The sequence below is a fragment of the Equus asinus genome, chromosome 2 (genome assembly GCF_041296235.1).
Source record: "Equus asinus isolate D_3611 breed Donkey chromosome 2, EquAss-T2T_v2, whole genome shotgun sequence".
NCBI classification, from domain to species: Eukaryota; Metazoa; Chordata; class Mammalia; order Perissodactyla; family Equidae; genus Equus; species Equus asinus.
This window is the reverse complement of record NC_091791.1, coordinates 125810305-125836410: the sequence shown is the minus strand read 5'-3', so window position 1 is coordinate 125836410 and position 26106 is coordinate 125810305. Positions and strand designations below refer to the sequence as shown.

General features: G+C 51.1%; 1 protein-coding gene across 9 annotated transcripts in view; it reads left to right on the top strand.

Moving 5' to 3' along the window:
- The first annotated feature begins 405 nt into the window (after positions 1–405).
- The window catches only part of PPCDC (phosphopantothenoylcysteine decarboxylase), a 62870-nt gene continuing 37169 nt past the window's right edge, over positions 406–26106 (top strand). Inside the window, exons 1-7 of one of the 9 annotated variants that reach the window (XM_070497759.1) lie at positions 2630–2668; positions 3770–3957; positions 5007–5215; positions 15885–15980; positions 16852–16980; positions 20652–20820; positions 21280–21922. In XM_070497759.1, the coding sequence (XP_070353860.1) occupies positions 5030–5215; positions 15885–15980; positions 16852–16980; positions 20652–20820; positions 21280–21365 (666 nt within the window). In that variant the 5' untranslated portion in view covers positions 2630–2668; positions 3770–3957; positions 5007–5029 and the 3' untranslated portion in view covers positions 21366–21922. Of the gene's footprint in view, positions 782–2629; positions 2669–3769; positions 3958–5006; positions 5216–15884; positions 15981–16851; positions 16981–20651; positions 20821–21279; positions 21923–23861; positions 25091–26106 lie in introns of those variants that run through there. The other 8 variants (XM_014841384.3, XM_044764486.2, XM_070497773.1 and 5 more) reach the window with 8 other exon arrangements.

The following is a 26106-nucleotide window of genomic DNA, read 5'->3' as shown; positions in this document are numbered from 1 at the left end:
TCAGTGGGTGGGGGTCAGTTTGGCCCAGACGGCTCCTGCAGGCAAGGGCAGGGGCAGAGCACAGAAGGCCCCACCTCAGCTCTCATCAGTAGAGACTGGCAGCTGATTGAGCAGCCTCACAGAACACAAGGGGACCAGTGGCCTGTGGATGCCGAAGAATGAAGAAGGCAGGGAAGCATACCCAACGTGCTTTCTCCTGCTGCTTTCCCTTTGCCCAATGCCTGTCCTCCATTTGGTGTGCTGTCCTGGTACTCTAAGTTCCTGGTCATCCTTCAAGATTCACCTTGAGTGACTCCTTCTCTGAGAGTCTGTGCTTCCCTGCCTCTAGTTGCATAGTCCCCACTGCTTCCTCAGGGACCTCAGTCCGTAGTTTTCTGTGTCTCTGCTTGTCTCAAGAGCAGAGAAGAGTCCGATTTATCTCTGTATCCTGTGCACTTAAAACATAGAAAAGGCTCAGTAAATATTCAGTATGAAGTGCTGCAGTGATGAGCACTGTGTCTGTGTGGGATGGGGGTGGAGGGTGAGGGGTCGCACGGTTACACCAGACCCAGGCTACAGCACAGCAGACACCAAGAACGCGAAGCCAGGGTTCGCAGCAGGATTCCCCCCAGTGGACTACAACTACCAGGAGGCAGAGAAATGGACTACAACTCCCAGAAGGCTGCACGAGCGCGTAGGCTGCCAGGGCCTCTCGTGACGTTGCGTACCAGTAGGAATCACCGGGAGGAGTGACCGAGCTACCGCGATATTTGGGGGCGGCCCCGAGACGCGCCTGGCGCGGGTGAGGAGGCAATGGGGGTATCCTAGGCTATGTCCTCCTGGCGGGAGGGAGCCTGGAGAATCACTGTTTGCGAGTTTGGGTCAGCCCGACTGTGTGTGTATGTGACGTCACTTTCCGTGGGTTGGGGTGTGTGTGTGTGAGTGACCTGACTTTCCCATGTGTGCCCACGAAGCTGTGCTCGCGACTGTGGGTCGACCGCTGTGTGTGTGTGTGTGTGTGTGTGGTCTGCTCCAGACCGTTTGTGTGTGTGTGTGGCGGGGGACCTCCCTTTCCTACCTGTGTCCGTGGGGCTGGAGCATTCGGGAGCCCCTCCTTGCTGGAGCCTGAAGCGAGGGATTTGCATCTGTGCGCTGCCATCCCTGCTTTGTGATGCTCTGAGACTGTCCGGTGCTGTTTCATCTCGTATAAAAGGTGGCCCTGTCAATTCCCCACACCTACTGCTTGTCTTTTAAAAACAGAAACCATCAGCCTGCTTCCAAAAAGGAATAGGGGCTCCCCAAAGTACAAACTATGTTTTTAAAGTTGGTAAAATAGAAAAAGGAAAGCCCTGGAGCGCTAGAATTATCCCTTAGATCCGCCGAAATGTGCTAAACGGCATTTAAAAATTAGCGAGGCCAAATTTTGTCAGAGGAAAACTTTGTACTGACCTTTGAAGTATTGGAGGGCTGTGCCAGATGATGGGCAGGAGAGATTCCCAGGTTGGGGAGGTGGTGGGTGTCTTGGGAGCAGGGGTTTTCTACATCTTTCCCAGTGGTTGAGGTGGCAGTACTCAGTCACTCCCTTGCTAGTAGCCGGTGTGTGTGAATATAATATATATATATTCCCAACATGTGGCTGTGAGGAGGGAGGGTGCCTGTTGGGATTACAGGAGCATCAGAGTCAAGCATGTCTGCCTCTGGTTTGAGAGGAGAGCAGTCTTAGCAGAATGCCAAGGCCTTGAGCTCTCCTGAAGAGTTCCTTGCCTTTCCTTGGGGGAAGGGGTTTAAAGTGCCCCTGTGGCCACGAGACTCCTTTTAATGACTTTGAGTTTGGGGGCAGAGTGACACTTTGGGAGGCTACAAGTGGTTCATTATTACTGAGGCAGAGAGTAGACTGTGTTGATGGGTAGGAGATAAGGCCAGAGCAGAAGCCTGGGGCCTGTAGTGAGGGCCTTTGACATCAGGCTAAAGGATTCAAGCTCTTAATGGATCCTGGATCCTGGATCCCTGCTCATCTCCTCACACCCACCCCAGTGCTGGAGTTTGATTCTGCTTTGTCCTAGGCTCCACCCCCCTCCTTCCTGTGTTTCGCTGGGCTCATACCACTTCTGGCGCTTTTTAGCTCTCATTCTCCCTTTGCTCGACACCTGCCCATATTGTGACTGGCAAGTATTCCAAAACGTTTACTTAACTCCACCCTAATTAAACTCATCAGGGAAGATTTACTCATCACAAGCCTGCCACAAGCTGAGGCTCTTTATCTAGCCCTGTCTTTCTAAAGGAGAGAAGCTGCCATTTTTTGGCTGTGGCTTACCTGGGTGGCGGGTGCCCTGGGAGCTTGAGGCTCAGTAATCATAGACCTCTAACCTCTCTGGTTGCCAACTCTTTCTGCTGCACAAGAGTTCCTATGAGTTCAGCAGAGCCCAGGGAAATAACTGAGGTGCTGTCTGCAGCTACCTTGGCTGTGCAAATAGGTGGTTCTAACAGGAACTGGGTAGAGTAACAGACTTCCTAGTTCAGGATTTGATCACTTTTGAAAGTAAACATAGTGAACTCCTGCCAGCTATCACCCTCCATGGGACTGTCTGATTGAAACAATTTGACCTTGCTTTCAAATGTTGGTTAAATTATCCCCTTTCTGTTCCTCAAGTACATATGCCTCCCCACCCACCGACCGTTTTCTAGAAAGGTAAGTAGGCTTTGGCCTTTAGCAATGCTTGCTCAGTAGGCTGAGTAGTAAATCCTGGGCTGTACTATCTACTGTAGGGAAGTAGTTGAAGTTACCAACATGGATTCCTGCCCCAAGTTTAACTGACTGCTTTAAGTAACCTGTTCCTTAAAATGATATCAGCTTGATGTGGAGGAGATTCAGGGGCTGCAGAGGTGAAGTTCAGCTTCTGGTTTTGCAGGAATCTCCTTGTCATAGCACTAATTGGCTAGGGTGGGGCAGGGTCAAGGTTTGAGATCTGGCAGGTAGGTTTCCCTAGAGAGTCCAGAATGTGCCTCCATCACCAGTGTGGGCGCTGATCAGCATGCTGATTAGTTCTGGGAAGAACCTGGCAATAGGCCCTCTAGACCTTGCCAGTTGCTAACAGGGCTTCCCAGGCCCTGGAATAGACTCAGTTCGGCTCTGGGCAAGCACGGCCCTGGCTGAGGCCCTCATGTAGAGCCGAGATTGAGATCGTGGGCAAATGGAACTTTGGAGGTGTCTTGCTCTGGGGAACTGGCCTGTGCTTAACCCCTGCTGAGAAGGGTCTGGGCCTCTGGGAGACTGAAGTTGGAGTGGGATAATGGACCCCAACATGATCCTCAGCTCATGTGGGTATGTGCCTGAGTCTTAAAGGAAATACTGGGCAAAGAGGCCCTAGGGAACCAAGGGGTCTGTGAAGTGAAAAGGAGGCCTCTGTGAGTGCAGCCACAGAGTTAGCCATTGGGCAATTCACAGGCACTTCCTCCTCGGGGTCTGCCTTGGTGTCCCCTCCCTCTGCTGATTCTGCCCATTTTGAGTGCATCTTCCAGGACCCTCTTGTACAGAGAGCCCTTGCCATTGTCTTTTATGCATTGACTCAGAAGTTTTCTGCTGGAAGGAGCTTCAGAGATCACCTGGTCTTACCTCTGCATTTTTCAGATGAAGAGACAAGTTCAGGGAGGGAAGTACCCTGGGCCAAGGTCACACACCAGGTCAGGAGCACAACCATGGACAGGGCCCAGGGCTCCTGATTCACAGGCCAGGCTTCTGTCCTCTGCCCCATCCTCCTTTAGAGGGTACAGTTTATTATTCATTAAGCAGTTCAGGACCTGGAAGGTGCCTGGCAGTTGGCGATTAGACCTGGTCACAGATTCAGGGAGCTTGTTCGTGGCGGTGGTGATGGTGTTGGGGAAATGGAGAGGGAGAGGCAAGGAAGCTGAGGAACAGATCGAATCAATAATCACCAAAAAGGTGCGTCCCAGAGAAGAACCCATCTCAGATGATTTCAGGTGTGACTCTTGTTTTCTCAACTCATCTACAGATTCCCTGAAGGCATTGGCTGTCTTGCACAATTCTTTTGTCCAGGGTTAGATGTAATTGGTCCTCAGAGGTGGTTGCTGATGGCATGAGTACATTTTGCTGGCCCAACCTGCAGAGTGTATATTTTGGTGTGTCCATCAGCCATATTATCATGGACACTCATTCTAGAAATATCTGAGGTCCAGAGGAAGAAACCAAGAAGCTGCTTTCATGGGGTGGCCTATATCCCCTTTATGCTTGTCTCTTCCTGGGCTTGGATTAGTAGGGTGGTGCCCAGTCTGATCCACAGGGACAGAGACAAGGAGGCAAATCTCTCAGCTCCCTGGAGTACCCAAGCTCCCTTGTTGCCTAGGGTTCTATCTCAGGCATCCCTGAAACCCGTTTTGTCCTACCACTCTTTTCAGTCAGTCAGCCAGCCCAGCCCACTGCAGTAGCTCCTTCCCCTGCCCCCTCCAATCTCTCCACCACCAGGGCCCTCTCCACACTGTCTCCAACACCAGCACCATCTTTCTAAAATGAAAACTCACCGGGCCCTCACCACCCTTGACACTCTGCCCTTGACCTGGTTTTGCAGCCTTACCTCCTGCCCCCCATCACACTTTAGCATCACTACTAAGCTACTCCCAGTTCCCCAAACCTGCCACCCTCCTTCAGGCTGCTTCACTTTTGCAAGATTGCTCCTTTTTGCAAAGTTATTTCCTTCTTTCTCTAGAAAACTTACTTGTCCTTCAGGGCTCAACCTATATGTCATTTTTGTGGTATCTGACATCCTCAGACTGTTATTCCTGGGCAGCCACAGCCCCTGGTTATAGACTTTCCTCACAGCACTGGCCACATTACATTGTAACTGACTTGTGTGTGACGAGGTGTCTGACCTTCTTATCAAATGGTCTGCTCCCAGAGTGGGGACTGCTGACCACTTAGGAATCCCAGCATCTCGTCCAGGGTCTAACACAGGGTTCTCAATAATTTCAGTCAAATGTATGAATGAAATGGGTACACCTTGTTCTGCTTTTAGATCCTAAATCCTGACAGAGCTTTATGGAGCCCAGTCCTTGCAGGCTCCCTGAACTTGAAGCCGCCAGACCCCACATGGAAGCAAGGGCCTCATGTCCAGCTGCTGCACCCTTGGTGGAGAGACAGTTCCGTGTTCTTGTGGGTGTCACTGGGAGTGTTGCAGCTCTGAAGTTGCCTCTTCTGGTGTCAAGGCTTTTGGACATTCCTGGCGTGAGTATCCTTACTAGACAAACGTGGCAGCCTCTGATATTAGACAGCTGCTGCTCCTGGGGCCAGCCCATTTTTGAGTAGTGCTCAGGCTTTTCTTTTTCTTAATCGTAGTGTTTGTGGAAGCCCTCTGTGTGCTTTGGTATGTGGGGGACACAGGAGACAGAGACCAGTGTGACAGTATAACCAGGAGCTAGATTAGATAGTGTGGACAGAGTGTGAAGGGAGATTGGGAAAGGAACACCCTGGTAAATAGAGGGTTTGTGTTCCCATATGTTGACCCTGAGATTCCCTAAGGTCTTGGTGTGGGAAGAGGGCTGGCTGGAGAAATGTAGCAAGTTCTCAGTATTCCCTTGCTACCGTGGGCTCACCACCCCTGCTTTGACTCCATCTTGAACACGGCAGCTCTAGTCTCCTTCCTTGTTAGACACCGTGGCTGTCCTCTCAGTCCAAAAGCACGGGAACCTCAGGGACTCCCTGTTGCCCACAGCTCTGGTTTCAGACTTTGCTCTTCAGGTGTTCAGAGATGCCCATGGGCCACCACAGTGTATTTGGGGTGGAGGGTTTAGCCCCCTGTCCTTGGCCAGACCACCTCAACTTTGATCAGTTGTGTTTATTGGGGTTCTGGTGCAGATTCTTTTGCAGGAAAAGTTCAAGCCTTTAAACAATGTGAAAGCCAGCAGGTGATAACCCCACTTCTTCGTCTGGTATCCAGAGCCCTTCACTCGTCTGTCGATCTGCCACTGCCCCATGCTCCACCCTGATGGCCTTTGCTTGGCCGGGCCCCTGCCAGGCTGCACTGTCCTCCCTGCTTCTCTCGGCCTTTGCAAGTTCTGCACACACAGTTCGTGCAAAAGCCTTCCCGACCTGCCTCAGCCAATGCGGTCTTGCTGCCTTCCTTTTAAAACTCACTTGGTGTATTAAAGAAAAACCGGAGCTGGACAGTGAAGTGGTAAAAACAGATTTTATTCAGAAAAACTATTGCAATAAAGGAAAAGATGCTTCCATATAGATAGAATTGAGTTTAATTCCGAATACAGGGAGAAGTGGGGATTTATAGCCAGGAGCACATAGGGGTCAGCGGATGAAAAATTCCAGAGGGAACATCACGGGTCGGGGGATTCTGGCTAAACCGTCCTGGCAGGATTCCTGCTGAAGGCAGGCCAGGTGATCAGACACTATCTGGGGAGTGCTGGGGGATGAGGAGTCTGATGAGATATCCAGCCTGATCAGATATTGAGGGTGGGGGATTCTGGTTAAATTGACTTAGCAGAAATTGCTCTTGAGGACAAGGTTCAAGGAGAGGCCTTGTTGACAAAGTGTCTCAGAGGAGCCTGACTAGAGTTTGGTCAAGGAGAGAATCTTGACCAAGATGTAGAAGCATGGGTTGCCTTCGACACTGCTTGTGTTGTCGGACGCTGGTTTTGTGGGGTGTTGTTAAGCTGCTGGGACTCAGGCGGTGCTTTTTCCTTGCTTTTTTCTGCACAGCACCCAACACAGGGTAGCACAGGTGGATGTTCCCAGCATGTCCAGCAGGGGGCAGTGCTCACTTGCAGATGACCATGTCGAGACTACAGGCAGAGGCGGGAAATCTTTCATTTTTTTACTTTCTACAAACTTCTACCCAGAAAGTCACCCCCTCACCCTACCCCCCAGGCTAGGACAAGCAGTGAAGCAGGCAGCCAGGGATGCCAGCCAGACCAGCAGGGTAAAGGGAGGAGAGTCTCCTGGCTGCTCTGAGGCTAGGCACTGGTGCTGCTGGGGCAGTAGCGCCTGGGGCCTACCACCCCTCATGTGCCCAGAACCGTTGGTAGCAGCTGGCCAGCTGGAGCCGTGAGGGCGGGAGGCCTGGAAGGGGTTGCAGCAGGGACAGCCTTGGCCAGTGCCCCCTGGGGAGGGAGGGAGCCAGGCAGTTCCCTTTTCCCATAGCCCCAGAGCAAGTGAATTTCCGGACTGTGGGTGGTGGGGGCAGGGAGTCCTATCCCAGGAAACAGATGGGCAGCCTCAGAGCGGAGGGAAATGGCAACTCCACCACTTCCTGCTGTCCCACGCAGCCAGCATTATAGGGATGTGAGGAAAGGGTTGCCTGAAGGAGGGAGGCTCTGCAGCCCGCCCCAGGCCTTTTAGCCCCCCTCTTGCAGGGACAGGCCATGTCTGGAACAGGACTTGGCTCTCCCTCCCTGGCTGCAGTTGAACCCTAAAGTCAGGCAGCCACAGGGCACTGACCTGGAGCAGAGGACTCCCTGACTTAGCCTCTGGGAGCCTGCCTTTCTCGTTTTTAAAATAAGTATGATTACTGCCACCCATCACCTCAGGCTCTTGTTAAGGCTGGGGGCAGGGGACACAGATGAAAGTTTGTTGTCTTGTACCAACAACTGGGTGCAGCACCTGGCATACGGAAGCACTTAATGGTATTTATTTCCTGTCGTTCACCCTCTCCTTTCCCCTTGTTGTCATGTCCTTTGGGCCAGCCACGTGGTGTGAGGTGTTGAGTTGGCGAGACAGCCCCTGTGGAAAGAGCCATGAAGCCACAGTCCGACTGCTCGTGTGGAGGGGCCCGCATCCTTCTCACTTCTCATCCTGCAGGGAGGCAGTTCACCAAAGAACTGGGTTTCCTCGGTAGGGTCATTGTGAGTTTGGTAACCAAGAGGGATCCCTGGATTGCCTTGTGTTGGCCCTGAGGCAGTGGCCTTTCCTCACATTCCCTGATGGTACTGATCTCCCTGTTGCTGCCTTTCTGGCTTACCCTTAGGAGCAGTCTTTGTTCTCTAGAACAGTCATTCTCAGCTCTTTGCCTGCTAAGTCATGGGTTCACATGCTCAGGGCTTTCCGGAGCTCCCTTAGGCATACTGAATTTTGGCTAGCAAACAAGCAGCTGGGGTGTGGGCTGCAGGGAGCTAGGTGATTCTGCAGACCTGGCTCAGAACTAATCATGGTTCACCAGTGTGTCTGGGCATCCCAGGAGAGCCACTGACCTAGAGCCAGACCAGGGGACTGTGAGGGGGTGATGGAGAGGGGTGGATTTGGCTTCATGCTGCACATAGCAGTTGGGGAGAGTGGCCAACAACAAAGAAATCTTGGAGCCTTTATGTGAGGTGGGGGGAGTTGGACCTCAGGGGCCAGCCCTACCTCAAGAGAGGTAGCCGAGCATAGAGGATTTCTCATGCTGGGATTCTGGGCAAGTCAGTTCTTTATGGCCTCAGTTTTCTTATCTGTGCAATGAAGTGGGGGGTGGGTACTCACATGAGCCATCTCTGAGGCCTCTTTTGGCACTAGTGGTGGAAGATCCTAGATGTGAGGGCAAAAAGGACCAGGACCTGAAGGCAGCCTGGGAGAAGGTCCTGGGGTGCAGGAGCTTCAGGGCATTTTGCAGTGCCGTGACTGTCTTGTAATTGGGTAGCAGTTACAACGGAGCTGTCAGCTCAGTTTCTGCCCTTTGGTTGGCACCCTTCTCACTTGGGAGGAGAAGACAGACACTGCTCTAGCTATTGCCAGAGCAGGTGGCAGCAGGCCTGAGAGCCAGAAGGGGATTTCCAAAGGTGGAGAAAATCTCCCACTCAGGAGGTTGCCAGGCCCTGGGCTTAGAGAAGGATAAGATTCTAGAATGCCTGTCGGGACGTTCAGGGCTGTCATGGGTGAGGGAAAGAGGGCCCCACTCAAACGCAGTAGGAAATAAATTTTGTTTTTCTAGAGGACCATTTGGCAATATCTAAAGAAATCAGAAGTGTTCACAGCCCTTGATTCACCCATAGCATTGAACCCTGTAGGGTACAAAAGTCACCATATGTACCAGGATGTTCATTATAGCATTATTCATCATTTCAAAACAAAGCTGGAAACAAACAAACGTCCAACAATAGAGAAGCTGTGGTGCAGTTGTGGTCCAGCCTCTCAATGGATTATGAGGCAGTGGTTCAGAAGAATGGATGGATCTCTGTGTGCTGATGTGGGACAATCGTTAAGATAGAAGTGAAATGAGCAAGGCGCAGGAGTCAGTAAACCGTAGCCCACAGGCCAGACCTAGTCTCGTTGCCTGTGTTTGTATGGCCTGCAAGCTAAGGATTGTTTTTACGTTTTTAAGTGGTTAAGAAGAATCAAAAGAAGAATATTTTGTGACACATAAAATTACACGAAATTCAAATTTCAGTGTCCGTAATGTTTAATTGAAACACAACCACACTCACTCATTTAAGTACTACCCGTGCAGTCTTGCTACTACGGAGTTGAGTAGTTGTGACAAAGCCTAAAATAGCACCTGGCCCTTTATAGAAAAAGTTTGCCAACTACTGGTATATGGTATGATTCCTTTTGTCTGTTCACATATCTGAGTTACTGCCTGCAATTCTCCCTGGAGGCAGTTACCCTTGTGGAGAGATGGGGGCAGGAAAGGAGCTTGCATTTTTCGTTTTGTATCATTCTATTCAATTTTAACTTTTTAACCTCTGTGTCTATTTATTCTATTATTAAAGTTGGTGGGGCTTTTGGTGGGGATATTATGGAACATTCTGTGTAACTTTGTGCTTTTTTTTTTTTTTTTTTTAATGCTCACCGAGGAAAGGAGAGCAGGAGAAACAAGGGCTGGTTTGAGGTTTTCCTTTCTTTCTGGGCCGGGGCTGCCCACCTGCTCTGTGTTCCTGCTGTAGAAACTGGTCTTTTCAACTGTAGTGCTTTGAGGCATTTATTTGGGCCTCTGCTGGCTTGGCTGGCCCCTTCCTTCCCTGGCCGGCTCTTCCAGGGAGTGAGCTCTGCAGGCCATTGGTCAGAGGGAGCCAGCCCTGGACTGAGGGGTCCTGTATTGTAGGGTCCCTCCCTGACAGCCCAGAACAGTGTCTCCATGGAGGGCCTCTGCAGTCTGCCTGTCTAGTTCCATCTAGAGAATTTTCTCTAGCTGGGGAAGGGCACAGAGGGATTGGCGGCTTGGTGCTGCTTGAATGGCAGGAAGGGCTGATGTGACCAGAATACCAGCTCCCCTAGGAGGCCCGTTTGGAGGCAGATGAGAGAACGACTTCCCCTACAGAGCCTGGTGGGAAAGGGCAAGGGTCACAACAGGGCTAGATGGCTCATCCAATTCAGAGAGAGCTGGATGGGCCCCTGGAGGCCGTATAGTCTAAATGGCTCATGGCTCAAAAGGGAAAACCAGGGCCAGAGAGGAAGAGGAATTCACCCAAGGTCCCCCAGCCCTTGAGTTGGCAGAACTGGCACTCGAGGCCAGGTTTCTTGACTCCCATCAGCAGGTGAACTTGAGGAGCTCAGATCTGGAGCATGGGCATTCTCTGCTCAAGCAAACGAAGGCTGTGAGGATCAGAATCCCCAGGAAATTGTGGACTCTTACCTGGTCTGCCTTGCTTTATGGTCAAGGGTCATATATACCTTACCTACTTGTTAGACTGAGACCTTACTGAGGGCAAAGTTCATGTCTTACCAGCTCTGGCCCCCGTGCATATAGTCTGCTCAGTAAGTGTTTGCAGAGTCGAGACATCATTTGGAGGCATTGGGACACCCACTCAGCCAACCAGAACTCCCTCAGGGATTCGTTAATGAGGCCACCTCCTCCACAGCTCCCTGCCCCATGTGCTGACTGCCCTGGGCACCAAGAGTCCTTACCCCCATGTTCAGCTTTGTGTCAGCTTCTTGGCTGGCCCCCAGGCCCTGGGCACTGCCAGTGTCAACACCAATGTCAGGGGCCTCTGCTGCATGTGCCAGCCCAGAGGCCTGAGCCACCAAATCTCTGGGTTCCTTGCCTTGTGGCAAGTTAAGTCATGGTTGGTGCTTCCTCTTTAGAATCTTCATCAGTCTCCTGTGGAGCCATCATCACACGCCCTAGGAGAAACACTTGCTCTTTTCTGGCCACTCAGCTGGGGGTTTCAGCTGGGGCTTTTCTTTATTTGTATATACCAGAGCTGTGCTATCTAATACAGTAGCCACTAGCCACATTCAAATTTAAATTTAAATAATTAAAATTAAATAAAACCAAAAATTCAATTCATTGGTCACACCAGCCACACCTCAAGTGCTCAATAGTTGTGTGTGGCTAGTGGCTGCCGTACTAGACCACACAGGTATGACATATTTCTATCACTGCAGAGAGTTCTATTGGATATTTCTCTAGAGTAGTGGTTCTCAACTGGGGCCGTTTTGCCTCTCAGGGCACATTGGACAATGTCCAGAGACACTTTTGGTTGTCATAATGTGGGGAGGGGGTGCAGGTCTCATGGTTATAGTGGGTAGAGGCCAGAGGGGTTGGAGGTGGAAATTCAGGCCATGGGATTTGTCTCATCCTGTGGGTGTGAAAGTGCTTCTCTACAGGTCCCTTTGATAATCTGCCCCAGAAGCAGCCTGGGTCAGACTAAAAGTAGAAGTGGAGGTATCACCCCAAATTGTGTTTGCATTTCCCCCCCCCGACTCTCCAGGAGCTCCAGATGGGATTGCTGATGTATCTTCAGAGAAAAGGAAACCAGACTTGCTAACTGATTTCAGGAAGGAATCTCTATAAATGCCAGGCAAAATGCAGGCAGCTTATATAACAGGGTCTGGCTAAGACTTGATCACATCACTCAAAGAGGTTCAGGTTAAACATATTAGATATAAAAACTGTTGGCAGGAGTCTCGCCAGGGGACCAAGCACAGAGCTGCCTCTCAGGAACTCTGTAGTGTGTGGGAGATTGTTTATGCCCAGCCCTGCTTCTACCAGCACCCAGGAGGGTGTGAGAAAAAGCCAAGAAGGGCTCTTGCCCTCGGGAGTTTTCGGCCCCACTAGGGCTCCTTAGCATTTGCTGGGGGAAAGGTCAGGGTGAATGAGTAAATAGTCTGAGTTATTTAGTATGTCAGAAGGTAGCACAACATAGTGTGTGTGTGTGTGTGTGTGTGTGTGTGTGTGTGTGTGTGTGTATAATGTATGCAAACCCAGGGCCCAGACCTTGGCTCTCAGGACCTTTTGGCATAGTGAATGAAAATGAAAGAACAAAGCCCGTAGGGCTGATGAATCAGATCAAGTGACATCCCTCTAAAACCAGAAAAACTGGCCTGGGCCTGCCAGACAGCACTGGGGTCAGGGTCACTGCTAAGGAGAGGTGGCTGCTTCATCGGGGTCAGGGGAGGGGCATCAGGAAGATGGCTCATCACATACTCTTTACATTACTCTTTAGGTAAAGACATTGACCCCAGGAAGTGCCCTAACAATGACTAACCTGGGAGAGAAGCCAGAGAGGGATGGCTGAGAGACTGGGGGAGGAGCTTTGAGGGAAGATCTCAAGCAGGGGCTAGTGCCCAGGGTTGGAGGCCTACCTGGACCCCTGGTGGGAACTCCCCAGGGGCCAGGGGAGGCAGTATGAAGGCTGTGAGACCATGAGGTGGATGTAGAAGGAAAGAAAAGGTAGAGCTGGGAGGGAGGAGGGAGCCTCTGAACAGGGCTATTACTAAACTGGCAATGTTTCTGAAGGCTGGCCCTGGGCACAGTCCTCACTTTGAAAACTGGCAGGCAGTTTAGGAGTTGAGGAGAGTAGGGGAACTAGCTCTTCAGGAAGCAGCTTCTAAATTTCAGAATAGAGAGAGGATGAACTGGGACATTCTTAAGTGGTTGGGAAGCTCTTAGAAATGAAGGAAAGCAATCCCTATGAGGAACAGAAGGCAGTGACCGGAGCTGATATGGCTACCTGGGAAGCCCTCTGTTGAAGGAAATTGGAGAGCAGTTAAATGGAAAGGAGGACTTGTAACCACAGAGGAAGGTAGAATATGGTTAGAGGCACCAGGGTGAGCTGAAGCTTGCTGTGAAACTCAGGATGACCAAGGGGCTGTTACATACTTTGGAAAAAGAACAATGAAAACATGCTTTGTCCTGGAGGCCAATGGTGTAACATTAGGAGGGGACAGAAAGAAGTGGGAGGGACTCTTGAGTCCCATTTTGTTTTCGTTTTTTCTTTTGAGCTTGAAAAAGTAGGACAAATGGTGGTAGAAGGGACTTGAAGTTGGGTGATTCTTGTCCTGCCCTGGGCACGTTCTGTCTTGGGGTACTGAGGTTGTGTTTGGTGACCTACAGGATGTATGGGAAACAGCAGAGGGGCTGGAGGCTGGAGATGACTAGTGTCCATTTATCCAAAAGGCAAAGGAGATGGGCTCCACAAATTACCGTAGACCAGGCTTGCAAGCACTTAGAAAATGATGTCACTGGGGCTTGATTGGGAACAAGGCATACCAATTTTAGTTTAGTTTTTGGATATTAGACAAAGTATTTTAGATTTAGGTGAGGGCTTTGATGGAATCTTAGGACACCCCCCTGGACTACCTGGTGATGTTGTCAGTGTGTTTATAACTGGTGAAAGATCCTACTTGGAAAGGGTTCATTCTTGATTCTTTCCCACCTGCCACATCCAGCCTGTGGACCTCATGGGGAGGCTCTGCTCATGACCTTGTTCTGTTCATGATTTGGATTCATGTCTCAGGGTGCTGGGTGAGAACAAGCCAGGAGGAACAGGATTGAGATCTCAGGAGCTCTCTGTAGACCAAGCAAACAGGGACCAACTCCTGGAAAGGTAGAATTTACCAGGGAAGTGTGAGGGACTGCATTTGGGACCAGAAAGTAACTGGGCAGGTACAGTTGGGGCTTGTAGCTTAGTAGCAACATGGATGAGAAGAACCCTTTTGAGTTTTTGCTGACTGCAAACCCCATGTATAATATCAGCAGGAGAATGTGGCTTCCAGAAGAGTTGATGTGGGCTCAGGCTCCATTGACAGACACTCAGTGGGCCAGGGACTTGGTACTCCAGGTGCCCTGAGCCTAAGGGTGCGACACCTTCTTAGACCCCTACAGGCAGAAGAGATGGCTCCCACCTCTGAGTTCTTCAGTTCTGGGAAATTTCATTTCATTTCTTTCATAATTTTCTCCTCTCTGTTTTTCTGTCCTCTCTTTCTGGAACTCATTATTAGTCAGATTTATTTCTCCAGGGCTGGGTTCTGTGAAGGGAGGGCTTTTTACCAAGGCTTGTTCAGGGCTGTCCTAGAGGGGATCCCTCTAGGACAAACTCAGTGGGAGTTTGGTTTAAATGACCTTTAAAAAGGTCCCTGAGGGCCAGCCCTGGTGGCCTGGTGGTTCAGTTCAGCATGCTGCACTTTGGTGGCCTGGGTTCATTCTTGGGTGTGGACTTACACTGCTCTGTTAGTGGCCATGCTGTGCTGGTGGCCCATATACTAAAAAATAGAGGATGTTAGCTTAGGGCAAATCTTCCTTAGGAAAAAAAAAAGAAAAGGTCTCTGAGATTTTATGTAACTTCTGGGGATGGTAGATTCTAAGGAAGAGTGAGAGGGAGAATGGACAGGTTCAGGAGCTCTCCAGTAGAGCTGGGAACGCCAGACCATCTGCAGTTCTTCTGCAGTCTGCCTCTCTGAGATTTCTACTCCCTTGTCCCAGCTTTGCTCTTGGGTGCAGAGTAGAACACTGTCCTACACAAGGCAGGAAACAAATGAGCAGAGTGGGACTTGGTGAGATGATAGGGAGGGGCAGGGACTAGGTTGAATTATCATGGGTTTGCCCCATCCAAGGGCATCCAAAGAGGCGCCATTACTCAATGCCACCAAGTCATTATCAAGTGGGAATGTGGGCCCAGCAGTGCCAGAGCTTACAGTTTTTCAAGAGAAGCCAAGAAATTGGATTTCCTCTGTGAAATCTCCTGATTTGTATGTATTGGCTCAAAAATGTGTGTAACCCCGTGCAGGCCAAATGGCACTTCTGCAGGCTGGATCTGGCCCAGACACTGCCACCCACGACCCTTGCCCTGGTTAGTCAATGATTGTGTCCTTGTCACTCTGGACTCTTCTCCCTCCTAGATAAATGTCCCCCAAAGGTGTGATTTCCTAGACCCTTCCCCTCCCAGCCACTTCTTCTGGGACCCTCTACTCTGCCAGCTTGTTAGTCTGACCTCTCATTTTACAAATGAAAGCAACCCTTCTAGAGCCATTCACACTACTGGGTACTGTTTCTCACAGCCATTTATTCGTTAAGCACCTTAATCATCCTTCTTGTTTGTATTATTAATTTATCTAGTAAATGACCAATGTGAAGGTAAACTTCATTCTTGCCCCTGAGTGTAGGGCACACAGGTTTGGTTTTCCTGGAGCTTGTCTGCAGCTGGAGCCCATGAAGCCTTGTTCCTAGAAGTACGTGAAGGGATTCTGCCTGCTTTCTTGCTATGATGTGAGTGCAGACACGACGTGCAGGGCTCCAGCTCCCCAGTGCCTTGGCCTGCAGTGGGCAGGGCTGAAGCGTGACCCAGAACTCAGGCCCTCTGCCCTCCTCAGGGTGGCCCCTCGTGCCTGCCATGGCCTCTGTGGCCCTCTTGCCTTGGGTTCCCTTCCCATCACCTGCCTGCATCTGTCTCTCGTCTCACTCTGCCTGAGCAGCGGGAGCCTGCAGCTTTATATGCACTGGGCAGTTGGTGACTCATTCCTCAGCAGGCCCTCAAAAGGGAAGTGAAACGGCTGCACCTGGGGGGCCTGACCTTTGGGTGACAGCGGAAGTAGCTATGCAGACATGTGGCTCACTGCTGCAAAGGGTGAGCCACAACTAGGCTGTGAAGAAAGCCCTTGCCTGGTCTGGCCCTGTGTGGCCTCTAGCCCGGCGGCTCTGGTAACAGTTTTTCTTTCCCTCCCTCCCCCCACCTCCACTTTTTCTTGGTGACAGCTGGAAGTAGCAGTAGTGACAACTGAGAGAGCCAAACATTTCTACACTCCCCAGGATGTTCCTGTCACCCTCTACAGCGATGCTGATGAATGGGAGGTTAGTGTTGGGGGCCCCTAGGGCTGAGTACCATTGCGTTTCTACCAACAGGACAGGACTGTCCTCCCTGCAGCCTCTAGTCCTGGTGGTGGGAGCAGATAGGCCAGGCTCAAGTCAGTGGTCAGGGCCCTCTGGGCAGAGGTGATGAGAAAAACATCTGTCTAGCTTCTGGCCTGTGGGAGGCCTGCTGCTCCTCCCACCCCAGGCGAAGCTCAGCTTTGGCCCTGTGCCTGAGGTTGAGTGTCCTTGTACTTATCTGGGCTGATGAAACCACAGAGGAGCTCTGTTCCCACCACCCTTGTCCACGTGGCTCCCAGTGTCAGGGCTGTCCAGAACGCCTCACTTCCCACGGCCACTGGGCTCTGCATCTGCTCTCCCGCAGAGGGGCGGGCATGGGCCGATTCACCAGACATCGAGTGTGGGCCTCACAGGGGTGCCCTGCCAGGCATTTTTAAACATTCTCAGCCTAGAACATTTCTGGCTGGCCTGTCTTCCTCGCCCCACCCCCTCCATTTCTCACCGCTCCAGAGCCCTTCCACTGGCTTAGACAATCCAAGCATCCGCCTCAAGCAGACAGGCCAGGAGTTCCCTGCCAGATGTCAGTTCTCTTGAAAACCAAACCATAAAGGGAATAGCTTGGAGAGACAAGGGGCGTTTGTTTCCTCAGGCCTGGTTTCTCTCAGGCTGTTGGCTCCACAGTCAATGCTCACCAGCTTAGCTGTGAGAGGCAACTGCAAGTGGATTGATGCAGGGTCACCCTCGGGTTCCTGACTTAGTGTACCCGGCCTGCGTTGGCCCTCCACCTCCCCCTTCCTCCTTCTACACTGAAAGAGTGGCTGGCCCAGTGACCCCCTTCCCTTCTCTCTCCCAGATGTGGAAACGCCGATCTGATCCAGTTCTCCACATTGACCTGCGGAAGTGGGCAGATCTGATGCTGGTGGCCCCTCTTGATGCCAATACTCTGGGGAAGGTGGCTAGTGGCATCTGTGACAACTTGCTTGTGAGTGACTCCCTGTGCCCTCCTCCCTCCCTCGGCCTCACTCGCAGTTTGCTAAAGTACAGACTGCCTTTGTACAAGGTTCTCACCTTGGAATTCTTTTATAGTGGGGCTGGTTTGCTTAGAACACAGTCGCCCTGGACCGCCCCCACCCCGACCTTGGTCTCACCTACACTCTGGCAAGTGGGCAGAAGACCTGGTCCTGATGGAGTGACTTGACTTGTGGATGCTCTCTGAGGGTGTCTGCCTCTCACCTGCCACACAACGCTCAGCTCCTCCTCCGTTGTCCTTCATTCATGGGTTGCCCTTGACATGCTCTTCTATTGGTCTCCCTACCCAGCCCCATTGCCTGCCCTCTCATCAGAATCTGCATATCCACATGGACAATCTGATAAGAGTATTTACTTCCTCATGGATCCCTCAGGCTCACTTATCTCTCCTGTAGCATTAGCCACAAGGCTGAAATGCGGTTTTCCTGTATATTATGGAAAGCTTAGAGGGGAAGAGAGGAGAAAGACAAAGTGAGAGGTGCAAGCTGATGGATGTGGAAGAGAGGAACAGAAGTCCAGCTGTACAAAGTAGGGATTGTCTTAGGCCTAAGGGACCTCTAGGGAGCTGTTGTCCTTAAAGAACCTTTGTTTATATGATCATCCTGGGAAGGTTTAAGCATGATCTCTCTTCTCTCTCCCTCTCCCTCTCGCCCCTCTGCCCTCATTCATTGAGCTTTTACCTACCCTAAACCAGGCCCCAGGCAGAGGGACACACAAGACACACAGTCTGGAAGGGGAGGGTTTTTGGTCACCCATGCAGGTGAGAAGGGAATGTGCTCTGGTTTGTGGTACAGTCTTAAATGACCCCAGTTGACAATGGAGTCACCACCTTGCACAGAGCTGGGCATATAGTAGGCATTCAATAAATACTTATTATGTGTATGAGGTAATTAGTAATTTGACTTTGGCAAACAACCAGGAGTTTTTCAGAGTTTAATATGGTGAAGAAGTGAATAGCAAAGCGGGGTCATGATTTTTGGAGGTCAGATAAGACGTTAGTCTCCTCATATGTTTATTGATGGGTGCTTAAGGTACTTCTTGAAGAGTCTCCTGGTGATTTAAGCATCGTTTGAGTAAGAGCACAGGTGACCAGGAGGAGAGCAACACCCAGATTGTGTGGTCAGGAGCAGGGTAGGGAGTGCAGAGAAGGGCAAGCCTTGGGGCAGTGTTACCAAGAAGGCTTCCCTGTGGAGCTGGTACCAGGCTGACAGGGCAGCTGGAACAGGTGAGGCTCCTGGCTGCTGTTGCCTAAGAGGGTCAGAGTTGTGTGTAACAGTACCATCTCACCAAACCTCCAGGCTTCCCACTGGCTGGTCAGCAGCCAGCTGATGTGGCAAAGCACACTGACCTCTAGGAGGTGACGCCTGGCCTGGAACGGCTCTCTGAGGGCTCCTTCCTTCTCAAAAGCTCTGCTTCCCTTTTTTCTTCAAAGCTGCCATCCTTCCATGAAATCTTTGGGGTTCCCTCCTCTTGAGTCGGCTGAGCAGTGGGGTATGTTCCCAAGACCAGGCCCTAGGCCATTTGCCTCAAAGGGTTTCACTTGAAAGCACAAATATTTCAAGGAATTGCAAATCTTATAAAGTTTAATCTGTCATCATCTTTGGTTTGTGGCTCTGTCCTCTCTCAAAACATGCTTATATCCCTGAAAAGAAGCTCACCCTGCTGCCTCCCTCTTTCTGATCTTTCCCTCTCCAGTGTCCAGAACTTGGGGTGCAGTTAGAGCAGCATGCTAGGTATGAACCTGTGCACCCAGCCTCTGGGACCTTGGCCTAGGCAATGTGCATCTCCTCTGCCCTCTGCCCACTCGGGCCCTGCCCCTTCTTTGTGCCAAATAGCCAAGCAGATCCAGAAAGAGGAGGTGACTTCCCTGGGTCATAGTCTAGTTGGGAGCTGGTCTCCTCACAGGGATCCAGGCCTTTTCTCCGCAAAGCAGATTCCCAGGGCCAGAGCCTGAGGTGCTGAACACCACATTGGCTAAACAGAAGTGACCATGGGAACTGGTGCCTCCTCTCATCCCTCCTGCTGCTGGACGGTTCGGAAGAGCTGTGGTTTGTCTAGGAAGTGCTGAGCTGAGGTGGGAAGAGCTAGAGAGGTATAGAACATGGATGTGTTGGGTTTCTGCTCTAATTGGTGTGCTTTGCTTTGAGGACACTTGGAAACCTCAACCCAGCCCCCACCCCACCCTGCACGTAGTCCAGGGGCTCTTCTAGGTACGCTCATGACTTCTACAGAAGCAGCAGGTGGCACAGGACCAAGAGGAAGCATGACTGAAACCATCCACTCATAGCCTGGTTGCCAAATTAGGAGGACTTGTGGGAAATAAACGCTGGTGTCTGAAACTACGCAAGCAGCCAGATCCTGAGGCTGTGTGCTGTCTCGCTTCCTTCCTGTCCCCAGGAGAGGGCAAGGGCACCAAGGGGAGGCATTGGCCCTAGCCTGTTTGTGGCATTGTTCTCTGGACTCCCCCATCATTTCCTAGACCGGCTCCACGTCAGGGAAGGGGTGTGCCAGCTACTGTCTCCCTGAGAGGCCTACGGCCCAGGAGGAGGTGCTGGAGCAGTTAGAGCACGGGGGAGCTCACTCCTGTGGACCCCAGAGTTTATTTCTCCCCATGGCAGCCCCTGGCCCAGGGAGTCTATGCCTGTGACCATAACAGGGGCTACTGTTTCTGGAGGCTGTATTTTGTGCCAGGCCCTGTGAGACGAGCTTTAAGCATTTTTACCCTCTGTCCTCATGACCACCCAGTGAGCAGGAGCTTTTGCAGAGAGAAAGCTGAGGCTCCAAGCATTAAATAACTTGTCCAAGTTCTCACAGCCAGTAATAGTAGATAGCACAGCCGGGATTTGAACCCCAGTCTATGTGATTTCACAGCCCACAGCACTAAGGACTCTGTGAGCTGGTCAGTCCCTTTCACAGCTGCGTTGGTCTGTGACTCAGTGGATGACCTGAAAATTAGGAGGTAGTGAGGCTGCACGGTGTGGTGGAGGATCACATGGGTGGTGTGCAAAGCCTCAAGCCCCAGATGATTGTCTCTGTGTGAGCTTGGATAACTGCTTACCTCCAGGGAGTGCAGCTTACAGGGTCGCAGCGAGGGTTCATGAGATAATATATGCAAGAGGGTTTTTGTCATGCGTAAGATGTTATTTTCATTGCCAAGCTTTAATTGGCCTCAAAGTAGAGCCAGTATCAGGGTAGATGGGCCCCACCTGATGAGCATTCTGGTCCTTAGCTTTGTGAGGATCTGCAAAGCCTGCTTTCTGCTCTCCAGGGTTGCTTCTCTGTGAGGTGTGGCCCACTGTGAAGAAGCCTTATGCTTGGGCACAAGGAGACCTTTCTGCACAGGACGGAAGGTCTGCTTGGAGGTGGCTGGGCCATTGTGTGCATTGGTGGAGCATCTTCTCTGTATAGGGCTCCATGCAAGAGCCTTGGGAAGGTGGAGAGGGGCCAGGAGACACATCCCTACCTCCTGAGGGACATGAGACAGCTCCCTGCAGATAGCAGTCATCCCGAGTCCATGGCTGGCTACGGCCCAGAGGACGGTGCATAGGATTTGGAAGGGCTGGGGAGGGGTGGCAAGCAAAGCAGCAGACCCACCTATTCCCTACCTCTGGCCCTTCTTCACAGACCTGTGTCATCCGGGCCTGGGACCGCAGCAAGCCTCTGCTCTTCTGCCCAGCGATGAACACCGCCATGTGGGAGCACCCCATCACTGCTCAGCAGGTGGGCCAGCTCAGGGCCTTCGGCTATGTTGAGATTCCCTGTGTGGCCAAGAAGCTGGTGTGTGGAGACCAAGGTGGGCATCTGGTCAGGCTCAAAGCCTGTTCTCACAGCCCAGGGCTGCGGAAGGGCTCAGCTTTGGAGTCAGCTCTGGGTTCAGATCCTAGCCTATTGTGACCTCGGGCAAAACCATTTACCTCCGATATTATCTTTCTCATCTGGGAAATAGAAGTCCTAATTCCTCCCTCTTAGAGGTGTTAGGATTAAATGAGATAGTGTATGTAAAGTGCCTGGTATCATCCCTGGCACACAGCCCATATACAGTTCATGATGGCTACTATAAGTATTCCTGGGGTCTGTCCTGGGGGTGTCTCTGAGGGGAATTGATGGGTCTGGCTCAGGCTGAGACGGTCCTGGCCTTCTCAGGCACTGGGCTCTGGGTGGAGCACTGAGCACTGGGGAAGTACTGAGCAGGGTCGGGGAGGGATGATCCCCTGCCTCAGTCTGCAGGGCCACAGCAGAACTTTGCTCCTAGGTCTGGGGGCCATGGCTGAGGTGGGCACCATTGTGGACAAAGTGAAAGAGATTCTCTCCCTGCACGGTGGCTTCCAGCAGAGTTGAACCCAGGATTTCTGTCGTGTGTGTCCCTCTGCACTCAGCGTGTTTTCAGGCCAAGTTGGTGAAGAAGATGGATGTTGGCAAAATATGATGAAGAGTCCTGCATTTGCTGAGTAGGGGTCCAGCCTGGGCCTGCTCTGGAGCCTCCGGAGGGGTCTGACTTGCCCCAGGTTAAACTAGACCAAAGGCCCAGGTCTCAATTCCTTCCCACTTAGAAGACACTCACTTTCTGGAGCCCCTCCCCACCTTGTCCTGGGATGGGCATAGCAAGCAAGAGGAGCAAGCTGCTGTATTGTCCCTGTGCTCTGGGAGAGGGACCGAGGAGTGACTGAAAAACCTTGATTCTACGTTGTGCCCAAGAGCTGCTTTTAGAAACAGCCAAAGCTGAAGATCCCCAGCATGGTGGGCCCCTGGCCAGGCCTTTGGAGCTTCAGCTCCTTGGTAGGGTGCCCAAGTACCACGCAGAGTCAGGGAAGCCTGTGAGTTGGCAAGTCCCTGAGATTCCCCAGAGACCATGCCGTGAGATCAGGGGTACTGGAGAATAAAGTGACCATTTAGGAGACTCTGTCCTTCCTTTATAGCCGCTCTGTGGTCTCAGAGATTGGAGGCATTGCTAGGTATGGCTGGGGAAGGGTCTGGGCTGATGACTGACTGGCACTCCTTAGTCCCCATGTCATGTGGTGGTTAAGGCCAAAGGACTCTGAAGCCAGACAGCCCCTAGTTCAAGTCCCAGCTCTGCCACATACTAGCAGTGGGACCTTGGCTCAGAGCTCAGCCTTTCAGACCCTCACTTTCCTCATATGTGTTATCATCCAACTCTCATGGAGTGTTGAAAGGATTAACACCCCACTGAGTGCCTCGATGTCAAATAAACAGAAGTTAAAGCTAGATATGTATACATACCAGTGAGCTTTCTCAACATTTACTGAAATAGACTGTCTCATTTTAGGAAAAATAAAATCCTGACCCTAGCTGATGTGGCCTTTATGCAAGTGATAGGTGCCCAGCCAGCAACGTTGGAATCTGCCCTAGAACCCAGGCCCCTTGCTTCCTGGTGTTGTCCTCAGCAGCTTTGCTGTGCCTGAGATGGGGCCTGGGTGTCTGTCTCTCCCCTCCCCCCATGTGAACTGGGGAAGTAGATTCCAGAGAGACACGTGCTCTGCCCTAGAAACCCTCCACTGCCCTGCCTTTGACCCAGTTGCTGTTTGGTGGCTGCGGTGGGGAGGGGCTTCTTTGCTTGTTTGGTGCTGAGGTTGAAGCTGGCTTCCTGCCCTCCTGCCTTCTGGGCCAGGGGTGAGTGGGCACCCCATGCATACCTGTGGACCACTGAGGGTAGAGGTGCCTTTGAGGGGCACCAGGAAGCCTGCTTGCTGGAACCTAGGTCTCCAGCAGCCTCCAAGAGCCTTTATCTCTACAGCACTTGACTTAATCAAATGATCCTTTGGGATAAAATAGCCTTAGGTCACTAAAGAAAATATAGCTAAAATAGTAGCATCAAGAACCAACCTCTTTGGCTGGTTGGGGGTCAGGCATGGGGAGGGCCTGGTAACTGAAATCCAGAGACAATCCCAAAGTTCCATTTAAATGGTTTCCAGCTTCCCACCTCGTGTCCACATCACCCTTCCTCTCAGCAAACTGCTAGTGAATGGTGAGGCTTTCCAGTGTTCACAGAAAGTGCTACCATTTACTGAGTGTTTATCGTGTGCAAGGCTCTGTGCTGGGCACCTTAGGGAAGACAGTTGCTAGGGAGACCTGCTACAAAATACCTGGTTTAAAAGGCCACAGAGGCAGAGAAGTTCACAGGCCTCTGCCTGGTACCTCTGCAAATGGCTGTGGCAGGACTGAGCCTTGCTGGCTGGAAGGAAAGAGATGTCCCCGAAGACGAGGGTCAGCTGGAGGCCCCATCCCTAGGGGTCTGCCATTCCAGTCCTGCATCCCTGTTGCCCATTTTGAATGGGGGTCTGGATGAATTGTCTGGGGCTGAAGAGCCCAATTGTTCCCTGAGCCAGGCTGGAGCTAAGAGGAGAAGGCAGTTAGTGTCTGAGCAGCATTTACCTGGCCCCATCTGCCAGAGAGGCACTCCGGTGGGAGTGATAACCATGGCCTTCCCCACCAAGAGTCAGAGCTCTTAAAGTTGTCATCTTGGGTAGGAGTGTTTCTCAGAGAAGATGCTAGCTTCTCTGATGATTTTTATAGAATTCTGGAATTTTGACAGAATAGAACATTTGGGTCTGAAATCTGCACTCTTGTTTAGCACCCTGGAGCCTCTTTAGGCTGTTGTGGCTGCTGCTGGGCTAGAGGCAGAAGTCTTCGAGCCCCAGCCCAGCCTCCACACTGGGCTGTCTCCAGCTCTTCCTCCACGCTGCTCATGTGTCCCTCTGCTGCCTCCTCACTGCCTCAGCGTAAGGCCCTGGCTCCTGGGCAGTACACACTTGGCATTCGTGATCTGTCCCTGCCTACCTTTGTAACTCCACCTCTAACCACACATCAACCCTGCAGGGCTCCCTGTCTTCTTGCACGACTGGACAACCTTGACTGAGCCCTGTTGCTTCTCGCTTCTTGCCTTTGCACATGCTGCCACTTTTACGGGAAGGACGTTCTTCACCTGGCTGACTCCTACTCATGCCTCTGATGTACCTGGGGCCACCTCCTTTGGAAAGCCTTCCCTGGCCAACCCAGGCTGGATTAGGTAGTCCTTGCCCAGGTTCCCATTGTGCCTCCTCTTATTTATTATAACACAGAATTGTAACCATCAGTTTACTTTGTGTCCCCCTAAAATTGGGATCTCCTGGGGGGCAGGAGTTATCCTGTTCCTCACAAAACCTAGCAAGTCATTCCAAGCTCCTTGTACTGAAAAAATTTTTAAAAAGTGTGTATGGGGGGGCAGTCCTGCTCATTTCTGAGCAAGACACACAACCTGGGAGCCATAAGAGCAAAGACTGATCAATTTGACTACAGAAAAATAAGCAATTCCACCTAGCAATAGCCCAAAGGCAAGGCCAAAAGACAAACAACAAATGGGAAATTATCTGCAGCTGGTACAACAAAGAGCTGATTCCTCTCATATATAAAGAGCTCCTATACATCGATTAGAAAAAAACTAAGAACACAAAAAAATGAGCAGAGAATAAAAACAGTCCACACACACACACATACGCAAATGTCCTTGAAACATAAAAAGCTACTAAGCCACATTCATGAGGAGAGCAGTGCAAATCAAACTACACTGAAATGAAAGTTTTCACCTAGGAGATTGGCGAGGTGTGGGGAACTGCACCCTCATACATTGCTGGTGGGAGTGCAAATGGATACAACTTCTTTGGAGAACAATCTAGAAATGTCTTTCAAAATTACATATGCACCCTACCCCTTGACCCAGCAATTCTGCTTGTAGGGTTTGTCCCACAAATACACTCATGTATGTGACATGTCTGAACAAGGCTATTTGTTGCGGCATTGTATATGGTAGTAAAAGACTGGAAACACCCTCACTGTCTCACAGTAAGGAGTTGATTAAATAAATTAGAGTTGTTCCTACGCTGGAACACTGCATAGCCACAAGACAGTGTGAGGAAGCTCTCTAGGAACTGATATGGGATGATGTCTGAGACACATTGTTAAACAGAAAATGCAAGATGCAGAATAATGTGTATTGCATGCTAGCTTGTGTATAAAAAAAGGGGAGAAAAGGAGGATGTCTTCATATTTGCTTGCATATCATCAAATACCTACTGAAAAATAAACAAGAAACCAGTCTACTGTTTGCCTTTTGGCAGGGAAACTGGGTGGTTGAGAAACAAAGGTGGGAGGCCAACTTCATTTTATGTTTTGAGCCAGATGAATACATTATCTACCACAAAAGCAATAATTACATACATTTTTAAAAGGGTTCCTTCTGCCCTTTATCCAGAGGTTCTTAAAAATGACTTGGCAGGGGCATCTGGAGAGTTCCATCAAAGCCTTTGGAGTAGAAACAGGTCTGTTTTTCTTGTCATGAGCTAGTAGAGGAAGATGACTTCTGAATACCCCTGGGTGCTCCTTATAAGCCGTTGAGGTCCCTGATCTCAGGGAGCTAATGGTCTTATGGGAATAAGACTCAAGGCTTTAAAACAATTAACAAAATGAAAGAGAAAATCAAAAGCGAGACCGTGTAGCACAGACTCTAAGTGCCATCGTTCAGAATTGAGGGGCAGTCAGGGTGGGCTTTTGGAGGGAGCAGAACTGGGGCTGGTGCTTACTGGAAGACCAGCGCAGTTAAAGGTGGGTACCATGGGTGAAGACGCGCTGCCACACACTTGATGTGGGACACCTGGATGGGGACTTAGACTCCATGTGTTAGGGAAGTTGGGAGCTATTCAGCAGGAGAGGCACACGGTGAGTGTGGAGTGTGGTAAAGCTCAGCTGCGTGGTGTATGCAGGACAGATTGGAAAACTGAGAAGCTGGAGTCAGGGAGGAAGCCAGATGCTAAGCCAGGGCAGCCAGGTTGTGCTGAAGGCCTTGGCCACACCCATGGTTCTGGAAGGGGAGGGGTGCAAAAGTGGGGGATGAAGTGAAGGAGAATCAGCATGATTAGCAAGTGTAAAAACCACTATCCTTGTGGCTAGTGGGGGGGATGGGAACTTCATGACCATTGTGTGCCTGCCTGTTGGTGCAAGACTTATTGACAGCCCCTAGTCCCACCCACTAGAAAGAATTTTGCTTTGCTTACCACAGTGTTTTCTCTCAGGATCGCTAAGTCTTCCC